We start from the raw sequence: 18,535 nt of genomic DNA on the forward strand, positions 1-18,535 counted from the left end.
AAATTGTTTGTTCAAATACGATATCCATGCGAATTTAATGCAATCCCTGTGGATCGACAACTCTTTATATTACTACTAGACGCATTCGTACACTTGCGAATCGGTCATCATTAAGTTTTAGCGAATCTATTGTTTTGATTGAGAGCTTATATCATATAAATCATTCATGTAAAGTTTTTGAAAAATCTAAAATTATTTAAGATATTATTGATAGTTATCAAAATTAACGGTATTCAATAAAAATGCATAAACTCTTAATCTTGGTGTGTCGAGTTTCTGCCAAAGTTGACTACACATTTATTTAGTTAGGATTTTATTCAACCAAACAATAACGAAAATGTGTGAGAGGATTTAGCACTTTATTGGTCTATAACTTAGGAAGAAAGTAAAATATGAATGAATGAATATAGGGAGGAAGAAAGTAAATCTATTTCTAGCGGTTAACCCTTAATCATACATTTCTTTGTTTTTGTGTTCATTACAACTCTTGACGCTTGTGGTTTTGATTCCCTTTCTTGTTTCACAAGCAAACCCAAATTTTTGTTTTTTGAAGAACAAGCAAACCCAAAAATAATCCCTCTTTACCCTTCCAATTCAAAATTCAGCCAAACTAAGAACATTTCATTGTTGCAATGTTCAATTCAATTCTTCTTCTCATTGCTATTGTCCCTGCATTGTTTTTTAGCTTTGTGAATTCAATGCGGTTTGAACTTAAATCAGGTGAACCTAAATGTATCACTGAGGACATCATGAGCAATGCCATGACCGTCGGTAATTACTCCGTTGTTAATCCCAATGAAGGTTCTCCAATTCCTGATTCTCACAAGATAACTGTCAGGGTATGGTTATGATGAATTATGATGATTATTCAATCACAAATTCTAGTTTTATATTGGATACATTTTAATTTCAAATTTGGAAAAACTTTCATTCTTTTTCTATTAATTAATGCCATTATATTATGAATTAACCCCAGAAATATGCACTTTTTTTGGAAATATTTAAGGTAGAAAATGTTTGAGAACAAGAACAATTGAATCTCCAATGGATTATTACTTATTCTCTTCTTGTTATAAGGTTTAATAATGTTAATTTTTTTTTTTTGTTCAACTTTTGAATTTTCTAAATATCAAATGAGACAAGTTCTACCTACCTAGACCGGTACTCGAAAATTGTTAAAAAAAAACACCAATGTCAAATGACGTGCCACCTTTGAGAAGTAGAAACTCATGGTCCTCGTCAGTGTTTTTTCTTCTTTCTAAGTTGACATCGATCATGGCACTTTCTCAGACATTACAATAAGGAGAATCATGTACTTCTACTTTAAGAGACCGAGGTCATTCGTTGTTGGAGTCTCGGACAATTTTTAAGTACTTTTCCACGGTGATCCACCGTAGAGTAGAACTTGTCGTCAAATGACTCATATTAGCTTTTTATAATGTGGTTGGTTGTCAGGTCCGTTCACCTTATGGGAACAATTACCACTTTGGTGAGCATGTAACTTCCGGTAATTTTGCATATACTACGGTTGAAGCCGGTGACCATACAGTTTGTTTTTCGGTGTTGGATCATGAACCATCAATAACTGTGAACATTGATTTTGAGTGGAGGACTGGGATTTCTGCCAAGGACTGGTATAAGATTGCAAAAAAAGATCATATTGAAGTAAGTTTGAACAAAAATATAATTCTAATTTGTTATAGGGATTTTTGATTTACAAATGTAATTATTCGATCTTGTATGTTTTCGAAAGTGATTTTTTTTTTTCTCTTCATTTTAGGTAATGGAATCTGAAATACATAGGTTGTACCAAATTGTGACATACATCCACGACGAGATGTATTATCTTCGAGAGAGGTATAAATGTTAACCGGATTCATTCAAAATTTCTTTAACATATAGTTAGTTCTAATGAGAAATTTTGTTGTATTTTGATTTCTTTGATACAGGGAGGCAGAGATGCAAGAACTTAACATAGCTACTGATAATAAGATGTTTATCTTCATTTTCCTTTCAATCATAGTTTGTTTGTCTGTTGCTGGTTCACAACTATGGTATTTGAAGGTATTCTTTGAGAGGAAGAAGGTTCTTTAAAATCCTTCACATCAATTTGATCCACTAGTTTAGCTTGGATCTCAATTTTGGATTACAAAATGTTCATATGTTGTATAAAAACTATTAATTTCTATTGTATATACTTCATTAATATTATATTTTTCTTTTATGATGTATATATTATTGATTAGAAATGAGAAATGATTCTTGGATATCAAAATTTTGATGTCAAATACGGTATCCTATAACTATTGTGTATTTTAAAATGTCATCTCCTACTATTAATTTCGATCTCAACGGCTGGTGGCCTCCTAGACAGGGGACTTAAATATCCGGAAACTAACGTGTGCACATATGATCTAGCGAATATTTGTTGATGTTTTTGGAGTCTCTACTTCTTGCTTGATTGCTTTGTAGTCTTTTTCTTACGGGTTTCGGATTTCCTCATTCACTTCAGAGTCTTGGTTTTGAAGAAATTCACACTGCAGAAGATCCACTTTGGTCAACTGGTTCCTCTATTAAGCTAGTACTATGCACACTGAAACATCTTACCATCTTGCCATCTTGAATGGTTTGATTTGTTTAGAAACTCATCTTTTTTTCAACATTGTTGACATTACAATGAAAATATTAAGCAATAAAAATTAAAGTTTAATTTTTACATACTGTCAGTGTAAAATTATTTCACATATGCATACAATATGTTGTCACATGTTGTTAATGTATGTATGTATGCCTTGAACCATGACAACATATCTATAAGGTAAATATTGAAGCATATATGATCAAATACTTTCCCAAAAATGCTATGTATGACCTTCCTTCCACTTGTGCGCAGCGCACACATTGCAAATCATCATTAAGTTAAACTTAAGACCTATATGACAGCACAATATTATTTTTCCACCAATACCTTTGCATAAGATGTTTTTTCATCAGGATTTTTGTTTCTTTCACATTGATATATACTAGCAAGATTCCGAGTGAATAGAAAATTTGAATTGTTGAAGATGCCCTATTGGCTATTGCATTTACTCTGCGATGTGAATAAAATTGATGGTAGAAAGAGATGCCAGGGACAGACTCACCTCAAGGTAGTTTGCTTCCAAAGCATTGCACTAGATGCATATATAGTAGGGTCAGAATGTCTCTCTTCTATACTAAAATCTTACTACTTAGGATGAATGACCGGTTCTCTTACTTGACCTGGGCATAGCCAAAGTTAAATATTTGTTTCCATTCCTCAATTTCTTATAATAAATAAAATGTTAAATATATTTTTAAAACAATATAAAAAACATGTTTTCGGCTAAGTAAAAAATAATTTGGATTTAGAAAAAAAATAATTTCAGTGACAAAATAATTGGTTTGTCACTGAAATGGTTTTGGTTCACCAAAACCATCAATTAGGTGTGGTGTGGTTTTCAAACCATGCACACCCTGACCCTGATGTCAGGGACATAGTCACCTCAAGGATGGATAAGTTCGGAAGACGGTCAAGGTAGTTTGCTTCCAAGACATTGCACTAGGGTGGAGGTTAAGGTGGGAAGGTCTCTTAATTTTCCCATGATGGGAAAAGATTAAATATACCATTGATATATTGATAAAATATTGGATGGCTTAGATATGAGATTGAATACACTTTGTACAAGTTGTTTTGTTAATTTTAATCTATTTATGAGTTTGCCCTCTATCATTGAGAAATTATATGTAGAGAATATGTAAAGCCTTTATCAGGAACAAATACTCCCTCTGTGGCCTTTAATTTGTCCGATCAAGAACTTTTTCTTTTTTCCTTTTTTTAACAAATATTTTTTTTCGGTCCTTTTTATACGAAACACTTTAAAAAAATTACACGGATCAAAGAAGTTAATTTTTTTTATTAATAATTCAAAAAATTTATGTTTTATTCAAAAATGCGAAAATTAACTTTGAACTAACATGAAAAATAAATCTCTCTAATTAATGCACTATTATTAAAATGAATTATTTGTCTTTTATTTCTTCTTTTGGTATACTAACATCGCTTTCTATATCTTAAAAACATCAGAAAGGAAAAGAAAAATAACTAGTCTCTAAACGGGAATGGATTCTCTCAAGTGTGATTTACACTTGAGAGAATAAAGTGTAATCTAACATCATCTAAATTCATTTTCTCTAAATTTTTATATGTTTTTTTCTCTTGATCAATGGTAACAAACCACACTTTATTCTCTCAAGTGTAAATTACACTTGAGAGAATCAATTCCCGTCTCTACACTAGTTGTTTACAATATTGCAAGAAATGCTTTATCAGTGCAAAACTTTAGGACTTATCACTAGTTTAGTACTTCCTTTGTTATCTTATTTTTATTTTCCTGACAAAAGATGTTGAACAAATATTGCTGCCTACCCTTGATTTGAAGCTACAGTATCAACCTAGAGATACACTTATTAAGCTACTTTTGTCCAGTTTGAGGACTGTCATGAATTTAAATGATATGGAACAATTTGTTAATCAATTTTTTTTATAGAAAGAATGAAGTCTCAGATTATATTATCTATTTTTGTACATAAATTGAACAAATAATGAGTGTGTTGGAGTCACAAAAACAATGTGTTTTTGCTCAACACCTGAATAAAATGGCATTATATAAGTAATCACTGCTACTTGCCACTCTTTACATGTTGCAAAAGAAAAACTTAAAGAAATTATTCAAAATCATGTGCAGGTAAAAGAAGTCAGGATTCCATCACTTCCACCCGGAAAATGCATAAGCCGCATCTTCTTTGCGGGTCGCTCCGCCCAAAAATCTAGTTTTATGTTATCAATGATCTGGACATCATCATTGAAGACCTCATTATCTACTGCAGCATTAGAAACTCGATGCATTTGGAGAGTTGGTGACCAATCCAGCTTAAAGTTATCAATGATCTGAACATCATCATTGAAGACCTCATTATCTACTGCATCATTAGACACTCGATGCATTTGGAGAGTTGGTGACCAATCCAGCTTAAAGTTATCAATGATCTGAACATCATCATTGAAGACCTCATTATCTACTGCATCATTAGAAACTTGATGCATTTGGAGAGTTGGTGACCAATCTAGCTTCAAGTTATCAATGATCTGAACATCATCATTGAAGACCTCGTTGCTAATAGGAGCATAATCATACATATCAGGAAGATTTTCTGTCGGTGTACAGTATTTCTCACGACGTCCATCTTCAAGCGATGATCTTGATTTGTTTTGAACTGGGAAATTTTCAATGATTTCTATGTCATCTGAATCGTCCATATCTGGAAAATTGATAGCAGCAGCAGAATCACTCAAAATATGTAAATGTTGCTGAATGTATTCTATGGACATTGGGTAGGATCTTGATTTTTCTTCAACTGGAAAATATTCAATTATTTTCAATTCATCCGTTACACAACTTGATGTATCAGGAGATGACTTAGCCTTTAAATGCTCTGCTTGAAGATGCTCACTGAGATCCGTATATTTCTCCATTGTAGATATTGAACCATTGAAACAGTGATTAGATTTAGATGATCGCTGGTCAAAAGATTTGGAACGTATCAGTGAAGTTCCCAATATAGCTCCTGGTACAAAATGCTCCTTAAGAACCATACTAGAAGTATTCAAAGGTTGAGCCAGTTCTATTCCTCGGCCAGATGCCTCTCCGTTCATTAAATTACACTGACCACCAATCCTGTTGTCATTATATTCTGAGCACAGGCAATCATCGCCATTGTACGGGGAAAAGCCTTTATTTGAAAAAGTTGCATCCGCTGCAATATCAGACACAGAACTTGATGGAGTACTGTAATTCACACATTCATCAGCCTCTAAATTAATGTAAAATGATTCAGTCTGCAAAAAAAATTGAACAAAGATTAGTCCTGCAATTCAAATCCCTTCCTTAGAATGTAATTAAACTCACAAATAGAGGTTACAATACATTGGATTAAAACCTTAAAGAAACATAATCTACCTGACTTGATTGTAACAAAGATACATCACCACTGGTATCTTTTGTCTCAGGTTCAACAGAATTCTGGTGTTGGTGATTTTCCAAAGTGGTAGTCTTTGATAATTTCACAGCTTCAAAGTCATAATTCTTTGTGTAATCATCAAGAGTGTTTCGCAGCATGTTATCCAACACATCATCAATCTCCAAATTCAAATTATCAATAGCCCCATCAACATCAACACAAGAAATACCATCAAAATCAATTACCTCATCTACATATAAAGTTAAAGTCAGTTAGTTTGAACGAAAAAAGAAACAGTTATCATGGAAACCATAACAGAACTATACACAAATTGTTTAATTTACACTAATGTTAAAAATGAAATCTTTCATTAAGAATTCATAACAGAACTCGTCTACACTAATGTTTTTGGTTTAACATTAAGAATTCATTTTCTTTCAAAATGAAATCTTTCATATGCAAAGTTAAAAATAAAGAATTAACACGCAAATAATCCCAGAAGAATTAACACGCAAATCTTTCATTCGCAAATCCCACGAGATCTAGCATACTACCCAAATCCCTAGATCAAGCCCCAAAATTTTTCATGAGATTATTACATTACATATGCAGGTATCAAAATTAACACGCAATGGAGAAAACAAAATTCAAAATTTTTCAGCAATAGAAAACAAATGATAGAATTCTACCAAAAAAAAAAAAAGAAAACAAATGATAGAAAAATGTCTTACCGAGAAACTCGCGGAGCAATTGAAGATTTGGAGAGGAATCATCGAATGCATCGATGGAATCGAGAGATTCCAAAACCCTAGGAGGAAACTCGTTCATCGTTGTCATGAAACGAGATTTAGGGATTACGTTGTGAGTCGTGACTCGAGAGAAGTGAATCAGAGACACAGTGACTCGGGCGCGCGAAAAGGAACAGAACAGTGATGAATTGAACACCAAGAGTTTTTTAGGTTTAGTCGTATAACTTCAACGGCACTGTTTTTAGTTTACTTATAGGGTAAGATTGCGTGAAAGATAAGTTTTTTTTGACAACGCGTGAAAGATAAGTCGAAAATATTTAGGATTAGATTTTTTTTTAATTAGATAATTTAGAATTAGATTTTAATTTTTAAATAAACTCTATTATCCTTAAAAAAAATCTATTATCCTTATATGGATATCATAAGTTGTAAAAGAAATTTAGTATTAGATTTATTTTTAATCAAATAATTTTGAATTAAATTTTAATTTTTAAACTTTATTATTATTATTATTATTATTATTTTTGTTTACAAATAGCTGGGATCGAACCCATGACCTATAGCGTACTACCCAAACTCCTCGTCACTAGAGCAAACCTAGTGACTTTTAAACTTTATTATCTTGATATATGTATGATTGTGTGGAAAATAATTAGTTAAAAAATATTTAGTATTACATTTTCTTAATCAAATAATTTAGAATTAAATTTTAATTTTTAAACTCTATTATCCTAACTTGCCGCCTGACAGGGCGCGTTTCACGTATTGTTGTTCTTTTTTGTGAATATGTTGTATTAGTAATAATCTTATATATGGTTTGTTATTTAACTAGATTTTCAGAATGAAGATTTTTTTTTTAATAGTGTCTAAATTTTTTATCCACACTAACAAAAAAAGAATTAAACTTCATTAAAAATATTGTATATTTCATAAGAAGGTACAATTTTATAAAATTGATATATCACCATTTCTATGAATCCACTTTAAAAAATTGTCATATGTTTCAGATCACAGTTAAAATAAAAATCATCTATATATTATTAATAATATTTAAACTTTTTATATTGAAAATTTTATAAAATTTTTTTTTTACAAGAAAATTTCAAACACTTGTACTTTTATATTGTTAACTTTCTTTTCTATGGTAAAATACTTTTTAAGTAGTAAATTTTCTTTGAACTTATTTTTTACTAATGTTTTTATACTTTGTTGTTTTTGCAACCCCTACATAAGGTCTTGGATACACCACCGCTTATTATACTACAAACCATCATCTTAAAATTTAGTGATGGAGTATCTGTTCCCAAAAGGTTGTGTAAAATAAAGAGGGAAAGCTTTAACTTCCAAGTCTCTTATTTTTTTTTTTACTAACTTCTAAGTCTCTTATTTAAACTCAACATATTAGTGTACAAGAATAGTACCAGTAGTAATTACTGATTTCTGACCAAAAAAAAATGGCATATCTCTAATTAAGTTGCATGTTAAGACAACATCATATATGAATGATATTTGTAGTCATTGTCATCAGGATCCGCCATAACATACAACACTATACACCTTGAATTATTACAAAATTGGTAACATCTAAAACAATATCAGTTTACTGCTTTTGAATACTCTGCTGGTAATAAGAAAAACAAAACAAAATTTTTCTAAATTTCACTATAGAGAGCATAGGAAAAATTTGGCTAGTACAATACCCATTACTCCTGAGGTGAAGCGGGAGTACTTATTGGTTTGCCTCGTCCGACTGCGAAACCTCTTGTACCATCTGGCATTCTTGGGCCCTTAGCATTGGGTTTAGTCGATATTTCACTCAGGACAACGCTGCTTGATGGAGATGGTGGAGCAAGCAGGCCACGTCCAGTATGGTTTTGAGTGCGTCCTCTTCCTTTTCCACGCCCTCTAGCCCATCCTTTCTTTGATCCTACTGAAGTTTCATCACCCTTCCAATTTACCGAATACAAGACAATAGCCTCATTTCAGAACATGCCATATTTATTCAATAGAAGAAACCAAAAATATGAATGACACTTACATTATTCTCAACACATGTTTCAGTGTTGTTATGATGAGAAGAATCCTCAGCAGTTTCAGAATTTAGATTCTCTTCCTCGTCTAGTAAGCCATCAAATTCTGACTTTCTATTCTTCAAAACAGATTTAGGCTGCACATTTTTAATTTAAAAACAATCCATGAATAAGATCATATGAAATTAAAGAGATACTATAGATGCACAATAGCATTGATAACTGATACAAATGTACATACCGAGCATCTAAGCAGCAACCTTACTCGCATCCCTTTCCTCCAATTCCTTTCATCATTTAACTTCTCAACCTAATCAAATAACACATGTCTTCCCTGTTTACTGTTGTATTAATAATCGAATCAATTGCATCTTAAGCCTAAAGTTCTTCAAGAATTTACTCACGGCTTTGTCAGCTATATCCGATGACTCATACTCCACAAGTGCATGTAGCTTCATAGTGGAAAATAACAAACAGTAAGTAATCCTTATGATTTCTCTTCCTAAAATACCAAGGTGACATAATAATATATGGTACAAGCCATTGATTTTGTACCTTGTTACTGATGAGGAAATCACCTTTAGGGCGAGAAGAATTTGGTTCTTGAGGATGGCATATTCTGATCGTTTTCACGCTGTACAAATATCGCCCATCAATACATACAACATATTCAAAATGTAAGAAACTGCAAGAATGTGAAATTCATATAATTAAACAAAGGGCATGGAGAGAAAATATCCACCTCCCAACTACGGAAAATATTTTCTGAAGATTTTGATGGGAATGATCATCAGGTAAATTCTCCGCCACAACAGTACGAGACTGCAATAAATAAACAAACACTTTGCATTATGCTACAATTAGAAGAAATTTAGTAATAATCCATGAGCACAAAAACAAACCATCTTGTTGCTTTACCTGTAATTCCTCTTTCTCCTTTTCCCCAAATGGATGTTTGCGTTTAACCTTCTTGCCATCAGCACTCAAAACCTACAAACCATTGCATTGTTAGACAGAGAAAATTTGAATAAAATCAAAACAATGCATTGCTTGTTCCATCCAAAATACTCACAAGTTTTGACGAATGACGGATAGCTTGTGTAAGAAGATGAATGTTGGTAACAAGTGACTTGATCTTTTTGGTGGAAGCAATCACAGCAATTGGAACTGTCAGCAAAACAAGAATCATTCAATGAGATTATTCCATTATTAGAAGCTAGATCAAAGTTTCTTTTCAGTGACTACAAACAACTCTGCAAAATCCTTACCATAACCTTCAGGATCCTTATTCATCTGCTTCTGGAAAGATTCATTAGCTAGCAAGCTCAAATCACTGAACTGATACTCCACCTATTACAGCCTCAATTATATGAGCAATGCATTTTTCTAAAGATACAATGTAGAACAAAAATGCATGTCTAAACAAATCATTCATAGCTGATTTCCTATCGAAAAGTTGAACTAAACAAATTCATTCACAATACATGCAAACACAAATCCAATTGGCACAATGTAGCTAACCAAAATCAAATGTTGCTCACAATTTTACAATGCAAATCAACTCAATCTCACTTTGCTAAGGATTTCACAATACACATCAACATAATGTAAAATCCAAATCAAATAAATCTCACTTTGCTCAAGATTTCACAATACACAACAACATAATGTAAAATTCAAATCATCTATGACCTATCCATCCAAAGAAAAGTATTCTAAACTATGAATCCCATATACTTCAAAAATTGAAGAGTATCAGATTTTGTTATATATTTTGAGTATTTTCACCGATTCTTATCACATACATTTTCAACACTTCTTACCAACTAAATACACAATTGCTATGAAAGAGACTATCCATCGTGGATTTGAGCGAGTTCAATTTGAAAGTGACTCAAAGTTGTTGGTTGACGCTATCCATTCGAGAAGACGGGGCAATTCGGAATTTAGTTTAATTGTTAATGACATTATCCTTCTTATGTCATCTTCTTATGTAAACTTTGAGGTTAAGTTTGTTAGGAGACAAGCGAATTTGGTTGCTCATACTCTTGCTAGGGCGGCCAATGTTTGGACTAGTTTCCATAGATTTGAGATTATTCCCTTACGTATTGAACATTTATTAGTTAATGATATGAATTAAGTTTGTTTGGTTCAAAAAAAAAAATATACACAATTGCTATGAAGTACTGATACTCCTCAGATTAGGCGTGTCCCGGTGTCAGACACACGTCGGTGTTCGACACGGACACTTATAATCATATTGAATCATATCATTTTCTCAAATTATTATTATTATTATTATCACTTACGATATACATATTACTAATTAAATACACAAAATGACAAAATTATATGGTTTTTGTGACAAATTCATTCATAATACGTAACCATGCATACTTGATATTATAATCACAAATATTTAATTATGAATTTATGATCGTAATTTATTGACTAGTAATCCATAATTTGTGCAGTAATGAACCTGTTTAACGATCTTTTGTTGAAGATCAGGGTTGAGAACATTCTTCGAACAGTTAGGTTGCGGAACACTAGCATTAGGAATCAAACACGAAGGATCTTGATCACCGACGTAAAACCAATCAGATTCACCAGAACCACCAAGAATCTGAAAACAAGGATAGTAATAACCAGAAATTGGAATCTGAGAATGCGATCTTGGAACGAATTCAGGTGCTTGAACATTGAATTTGAAGCTTGAATTGCTTGATTCTTGACCAACTTTTTCTTTATTCGGATCATGAATCTTTTCTTCACGATTTGCTTGTGCCATTGTTGTGTGTAATTTCTTTCTCTCTGTTTCTGTGAAGAAAAAAAAAATGGTGTAACTAACTATTTTGTTTGTGTTTTTGGTATTGAATATGAATCCATTTTTTGCGTCACCTCTTTCTTTTACACAAAAACCGTTACTTGTGCTATTTTGACTAAATCTTTTAAGGTTATAAATAAATCTATAAAAATTGCTTTCTATATATATTTATCTATTATCTATCCCTTTTATTTTATAATAAAATCCCTCAAATTATGCTTATTCCTCAAATTAAATGCTTCTTTCCTAATTTTCTCATCAAAGATATAGTCAAAAATATTTTTTTCATTTCTCAATAATTATTTCACTACCGTCCACTATGGTTGTTCCCGATGCGGGTTGGTTCGATTTTAAGCATAAAAGTCATCAAAACCGTAACACAAAAGTGCATGCGGTTTGGTTCGGTTGGTTTTTAAAAAGTTGTCTGAACCAAACTAGGTTTGGTTTGCTTTGTGAGATTTATCGCAATGTAAAAAATATGACAATATTACCAACTTGTTACAAAATAAACATAAAAAAAATTATTTTATTTTATCGTTTACATGATATAATATGCATATACAAAAATTGCATTGCATATACATAATAACTTATTTTTAATACCAACAGTATAGTTTTGGATCGCGTGAAATGATATGTTTTGACAGTCTATTGTATTATGGGCTCAATTTGGGTTGAGCTTGCTAAATTTGACTAGGTAATATGTTGATTAATACTAGTTGATAGAGTTAAGTTAAGTATTGCGGTTTGGTTTGATTTTTTGAAATGGAAACCGCAAACCAAACCGCGCGGTTTAGAAGAAAAATGATATGTGCAGTTCAAACTGAATACATTTTTTTGCAGTTTTCGGTTTGGATTGGTTTGCGGTTTTACTTTTGGATTGGTTCGGATATGAACACTCCTACCGTCCACAAAGTCCTAGCTTAACTGGCAAATAATACCAAAATTGTTAGGCCATATGTCATGATCGGAGTTCGAACCGCGACACCCTAACTAGAATAATGCTAGCATTATTCTAGTTAAAAAATCACAATGTTGAGGAAAGTTAAAAAATTGCACTAGACATACGTGGATTTTGAGTTGAGATTCTCTTAATTTTCTATTCTTTATATTTTTTTCATTATCAAAGTTTTAAATGTTTTAAGGTGTATAAAAGATATTTCAAATATCATATTTGGATTCATTTAATGTTACATTTTTGCATTTATATTCCTAAAACTATAGAGGAATGAAAAAAACAGGAAATGGAGAGTATCCTAACATGTGAATTCTTATGTGCCATTTCTTTTTGACAAAATATTTTATGTGCTATTGAGATCACTAAGATTAAGAATTCATATACTTTTAATCCTTTTATTTTATCACCCTGTACAAAAATAGTATCCCATTTTATCGCGCTTTTAATTGGCATAAAAAACACCACCACTTACAGGGTAAAGAATTTAGGTTTGGACCAAAAATGTAATAAATGTGATAATTGAGGGACTCACTATATATATCTATCATTATACTTTTTTTACGTCAGCATCATTGTATATACTTATTGATAATAATTCTATATTTTTTTTTTATAATAAAAAATTATATTCATAAGGAGTACAATGAGTACTCAATCTTTACAATACAAAAAGTCTCAAATACTTTGTAAACAACATAGAGGATTAAGGCACCAATTACAGCATAAATATCCGAAATTACGCCGTGCTCTACCGCTAAACCAAAGCCATGAAATAAACTTAATTTGATCAAGCAAAACAGAAAAATTAGCAATAGCCCCCCTGAACAGAATATTGTTTCGCAACCTCCATAAACACCAAGTTATCACTAACCAGATTAAGTGTCTCACCTTCATGCCTTTCTAAGATTTAATCAAGGAGCCAAATAAAATAAAATGTTTCCAAACCCCTTCCTGTAAAAAAGAATCAAATCTCAAATCTCATCCACATACTAACTAGTCTCCAAACCCCCCGAACTTTAGGACAACTAAAGAAAAGATGATCACAATCCTCCACAGTTTGAAAGCAAAAAACACAAGATAAATCATGTGAATTAGACAAAATACCTTTTGAAGCTAAAGCCGCTCGAGTGGATAATTTGTCTATAAGCAAATGCCATCCAAAAACTCCCTCCTTAGATGGAACATCATTCTTCCATAATTTGTGTAGAGCAACCAATAACTCTGGTTCTGTAATATTCGACACTATGCGCGATTGTAAAAAAATGTACAACGATTTAACACTGAAGAACCCTGCGCCATCATAAATCCAACGCCATTTATCTGCTATATTTAGTTGCAGCACCACGCCAACCAAAAGCTGCTGTAATTCTTCCAATTCTGCAAGTTCAGCATTACTTAAAGATAACAACCAATATTTATTTCAATTCCAAAGATTACTGCCTACTTGAACCAAGTCTGATACCGTACAATCCTTGTACACCTCCTTTTCGAATAAACGGGGAAATAGATCCCGTAAAGGGGCTGCTCCATGCCACTTCTCTTTCCAAAAACTGAATAATAATTCTACATTGAATTATTTAGACACGAGTTATAAAATTTAGGTTAGATAGTGTGGTATATCCTTTGTCCATAATGAAGAGATAATGTGTGTACATAATGAAATTAGATATACTTTGTTCATAGTTAACCAACATTTAGAGGCTACGTAACTCTGATTTCCTAATCGTTTAGGGATACGTAGGACCAGAGATCTCTCTATCGAGCTATAATTTTAGTAATTCCATTTTAAATAAGTATGTTTGTTATAGTGTATTAGATTTGTCAAACTACATAGAGAGTTAGTTAGTGGTGACATGTGCATCGGTCATGACCAAAGATTGGATCCTGAAAAGTAGAACAAATGTTAAAGGTTGAAGGATTTATTGATAATAATTTTACATTAAAATTGTACCAAAAAAAATCCAAATATCTAATCAAAGAAATTACGGCAGTTGAAAGATTTATGCTAGTCATAGCCTCGATAAACACTAGACCTATACTTAACAATGAAAGCAAACAAATATTAGGTCTTTATCAATGATATCGATTTTCTAAGACCTATAATGATGATATGTGAAATGGATTTTCCTGCTTTGTCCATTTGAATCCAAAGGAAACAAAATGACATCGATCTATACGGTTAATTAAGAAAATAAACAAAAATAAAAGTTAATGAAGTTGGAAGTATAATGAAGTTTTAAATTTAGACAAACATGTATATGAATAAGAGATAAACTGTGAAGGGACAACATGCAACTTTTTGCAACCCCAAATCAACACCTATAAAAAAAGATGGATAATATCTTTTATAATATGTTTGAAAATGTAACAAAAAGAATAGGTTTGAAAGAAAAATCAGGACAATAGAAAGATATTCATAGCTTTGGAGAGTGGAATTTGTCTTTGCAAGATGGTATCAGAGATAAGAATGCAACCATAAATTTATAAGGAATTCATTTATTCTCTAATATTAATTTTGGTCAAAGATTTTTAATTTTGGTCAAAGATTGTTGTTAATTTTGGTCAAAGATGGTCGCATACATAATTTACCAAAAACTAATATTTATTACTATAATTAAAATTGAGTCAAAAAAATTATAATTAAAAAATATATTTATTTTAATAAGAAATTATTATATTTAAACATCAATAGTTTATTATCCCGTCTCAAAATATAAAAAAAAACTGGTCAAAGAAAATTGATCTATTTAGTTAAAAATTTGAACTAAATGTATCAACCCCACTCATTCCATTGTTCCTTTCCTTGGTATTCTAAACTATAACATTAGGAATGCATAACAACATTAATAGCAGTCTTTTGAAATAAAAAATCATCTATATAATGACTTGTTTTAAAAATTGATAATCCTTTGATCTTTCCTCATTGAAGAAAAAAAAATAATATTTTCTCTGAGACAATCCATCTTTCGTGGCCAAAACCACAAGCGAACAAATTCGACGAACATAACCAGCAACCACCACGAACAGAGGTGAAGACAGACCCACAAGGGTTAAAGATCAACTGATTGTAACAGACCCAGACAAGGTTAGAAATGCCGACCGCCAGGGCATCGACTCTACAACGACTCGATGTAACATTTGAGTAATGTTACACCTCTCAATCAATGTTTTAAAAAACGAACCGAATATCAAATCAGTGAGCCCTTCGGGTCAAGAGTAAACCAGTTCAACTAGTTGAATCTTTGTTGAACTGAGATATTTGTTGAATCTTTGAAGTTGAGACTCGAAAGCAGATTTTGTGCAGAATTTTGCGGGGTGGCAAAATCCAAAACAAATTAAAATTGGGGGGGGGGGGGGGGGGGGGGGTTAAAATTCCGGATTTTAAAATAGGGGGTAAAATTCCAATTTTTTCAAAACAGGGGAGTAAAACTGCATTTAAGCCTTTAATAAATAAATATACTTATTTACTTCAATATGCAAAAAATAGTAAAAATAAATAAATAAACTTTTTAGTATGTAATGTAATAAACAAGCCCAATAGAAAATTATTATAACAAGCCCAATAAGCCCAACTACACACTTCAAAAAAAAAAAAAAACAACTACCCTAAATCTATTTGTGAGCGCCATTGCACACGTACGTGACACAACACACTACTTCTTCTACACAAATTTTTTTCACTTCGTTACCGAGAGAGGATAATCTTCATTCCCATTTCTTCTACTCCTATCTATCTGTCATTTTTACACAACACATGTAATTGCAAGTTATGGATACTTCAACATGAAATTATACATTTTCTTTAGATACCACTTTGTTGGGAATAATTTGAGAGAGTTGAGAGAATATGAGTTAAGATGAATCAAGGAAAGAGTAAAATTACATTATTCACAAAATAAAATTATATAACTTATATACACGAGGTTACTTGATTTATAAGCAACTAAAACTAATTACTAAGCTAGCTGAAATAACTAACAACCAACTAATTTCTAACTAACAAAGCATAGAAGATCAAAATCCGAGGTTCACAACCTACGAGGTCAAAACCCAGACTTGCTACGTCATAACTCAAGAGGTCAAAACCTAAGCTCGCTGCATCAGAACCCAATTGTGAGCATAGATTGAATTACTCAACCTAAACAACATTTATTCGACACTTATTTTGCTCCATCTCCACAAACTGTCATTGAGACAGATAAACTTGTCAATGTGATACAAAAGACTCTGAAGATATCTAAATTTCAATAACCAATAATTGACAATTGAGGCAATAAACAACATAAAATATCCCAACATTCCATAATTTTCAATTCATCTGAAAATTTCAAATCAAATATTCCAATTAGTATTCATTTTGTGTTCTCACCTCACCAACAAAATTGCCTCCTTTCATACAATCTCATCAATCAATTAAAGATTAAATTATACAAAATGAACAAACATGTCCCGTGTTCATCATCATATTCACAAGATTCTCTCAACAAATTACACACATAGCAACATGAACAACACATACAAATTCTACTTAGATTTTGGAAACCAAACAAAATACAAATTAGTCCAAAAAATCATAAATAATTTTTGATAATTTTGGTGGGTGGTGGTTGGCTTTTCCTCCAAACGCATCTTGACGCGTAGAATAATAATTGGTGGCATTTTCTTGTTCCATACAAATTCTCATGCCATGATGGAAAACTACTAACCAGTTGGCTAGTCTTTGAAAGAATCTTTCTTAAGCATAGTTTCTAGGTGGGACATACATGGCATGGTAGATGCTTACATAATTAATGTATGGTACTTTTTTTAATAAATAAAAATTAACCTTCCATGTGATTTTCTATTCTTCATGTTTACTAGAATATATTGTCAAGATTTTTTTGAAATTGGACCAAATATTTAAATTGTGGTAGTTGGTTGGGATAAGTATAAGTTGAATTGAACCTAGTTTTAGAAGTGTATAAATAGATAGAGATTCATTCCATCATTTTCACTATTGCTATTAACCAAACAATGTGTCTCATAATTATTATAAATGAATATTTTATATCATTGTGGGCTCCTTTATTATTTTGTTTGCAAGATTCTCCACTATCATTTTGTTTGGAGAAAGTGACTTTTTTGTCATGCTTGAATCTTGATTCCTTGGTAAATAACTTGTTTTCTTTTCACCCTTTAGGGTTAGGTAAAAGGACAAAATGATGTTTAAAGTTCAAACCTTTGACTAATTAAAATAGGAGTGGTTGCAATTATTATACTATATGAAATGATATTACATTAGAAATTTTCAATGTAACAATAACATGTGTTTTGTATCTTATATAGAAAAAGTTTATGTCACGGTCTGAAAATCTAATTATTCATCAACAAAATCATCACAATTTTTATTTTTCAAATAATTTAATGGTTAGACTTTCACATTTTTAATTGTATAGAATCGAAAAATCCTAAATTCGAACTCATTCTTACAAATCAATGTCTATGAGAGATACCCATCTAATTCGGCCATATTTTTAGTGTAATTTTAACGACAACATATTAAGAGTCTAATATGCATTGCAAAACAACATAAATTGTGATACGGATTGAACTTAACTCCACCTCAAAACCATAATTCAAAGGGGCGAGTTGTCAAATTCTATATAAGCCCTCAAATTGTACGAACAAAGAAGCTTTGAATTTCCATTGTGAAACATTTCTGTTGTAATTTCCATTGAAATTAGACCATTTTTATTTTGATATAATCCATTGAATAGACCATTACAATGAAAATCACGACATAGTTTGATGAGAAAAAGAAAAGACAAAGATAAGCTTAAAAAAAAAAGTGATTAATAATGATAAGACATCTCTAAAATTTGTGTAGTTTATGTAAATAATAATGCAAGAACTAAATAATCCATCAAATAGGATCAATCATGAAATGCCAATA

The 18,535-nt window shown here is 31.5% G+C and overlaps 3 protein-coding genes across 3 annotated transcripts; 1 reads left to right on the forward strand and 2 right to left on the reverse strand.

Annotated features, from left to right (window-relative positions):
• Window positions 1–571: 571 nt before the first annotated feature.
• Window positions 572–2,094, forward strand: LOC123924226 (transmembrane emp24 domain-containing protein p24delta9-like). The gene is made up of 4 exons (XM_045977053.1): window positions 572–839; window positions 1,456–1,665; window positions 1,781–1,857; window positions 1,950–2,094. Exons 1-4 carry the CDS (start codon window positions 633–635, stop codon window positions 2,092–2,094), a joined length of 639 nt encoding a protein of 212 aa, XP_045833009.1. The 5' UTR covers window positions 572–632.
• A 2,462-nt stretch (window positions 2,095–4,556) lies between these two features.
• On the reverse strand, window positions 4,557–7,005 carry LOC123924228. The gene is made up of 3 exons (XM_045977054.1): window positions 6,771–7,005; window positions 6,039–6,289; window positions 4,557–5,917 (listed from the first exon to the last, which is right to left on the reverse strand). Exons 1-3 carry the CDS (start codon window positions 6,874–6,876, stop codon window positions 4,757–4,759), a joined length of 1,518 nt encoding a protein of 505 aa, XP_045833010.1. The 5' UTR covers window positions 6,877–7,005; the 3' UTR covers window positions 4,557–4,756.
• Window positions 7,006–8,283: 1,278 nt separating this feature from the next.
• LOC123924229 (la-related protein 6C) lies at window positions 8,284–11,747 on the reverse strand. Its single transcript, XM_045977055.1, has 10 exons — window positions 11,301–11,747; window positions 10,087–10,168; window positions 9,891–9,985; window positions 9,737–9,808; window positions 9,561–9,640; window positions 9,374–9,452; window positions 9,223–9,270; window positions 9,060–9,128; window positions 8,827–8,955; window positions 8,284–8,734 (listed from the first exon to the last, which is right to left on the reverse strand). The coding sequence occupies exons 1-10, from the start codon at window positions 11,607–11,609 to the stop codon at window positions 8,492–8,494; spliced, it is 1,206 nt and encodes a 401-aa protein (XP_045833011.1). The 5' UTR covers window positions 11,610–11,747; the 3' UTR covers window positions 8,284–8,491.
• Between the last annotated feature and the right edge of the window lie 6,788 nt (window positions 11,748–18,535).

This window comes from Trifolium pratense, linkage group LG4 (assembly GCF_020283565.1).
Source record: "Trifolium pratense cultivar HEN17-A07 linkage group LG4, ARS_RC_1.1, whole genome shotgun sequence".
In the NCBI taxonomy this organism is placed as follows: Eukaryota; Viridiplantae; Streptophyta; class Magnoliopsida; order Fabales; family Fabaceae; genus Trifolium; species Trifolium pratense.

Bases quoted from the DNA above. Each gene is read 5' to 3' on its own strand.
- LOC123924226 (XM_045977053.1), top strand. From the start codon at position 633: ATGTTCAATTCAATTCTTCTTCTCATTGCTATTGTCCCTGCATTGTTT. The intron at 840-1,455 runs GTATGGTTATGA...GTTGGTTGTCAG, and splicing joins CTCACAAGATAACTGTCAGG to GTCCGTTCACCTTATGGGAA. The intron at 1,858-1,949 runs GTATAAATGTTA...TCTTTGATACAG, and splicing joins ATGTATTATCTTCGAGAGAG to GGAGGCAGAGATGCAAGAAC.
- LOC123924228 (XM_045977054.1), bottom strand. From the start codon at position 6,876: ATGACAACGATGAACGAGTTTCCTCCTAGGGTTTTGGAATCTCTCGAT. The intron at 6,290-6,770 runs GTAAGACATTTT...CTTTATATGTAG, and splicing joins ATTGCTCCGCGAGTTTCTCG to ATGAGGTAATTGATTTTGAT. The intron at 5,918-6,038 runs GTAGATTATGTT...TTTTTTTTGCAG, and splicing joins CTTTGTTACAATCAAGTCAG to ACTGAATCATTTTACATTAA.
- LOC123924229 (XM_045977055.1), bottom strand. From the start codon at position 11,609: ATGGCACAAGCAAATCGTGAAGAAAAGATTCATGATCCGAATAAAGAA. The intron at 9,986-10,086 runs GTAAGGATTTTG...TTTTGCTGACAG, and splicing joins TAAGGATCCTGAAGGTTATG to TTCCAATTGCTGTGATTGCT. The intron at 8,956-9,059 runs GTATGTACATTT...AAAAATGTGCAG, and splicing joins GGTTGCTGCTTAGATGCTCG to CCTAAATCTGTTTTGAAGAA.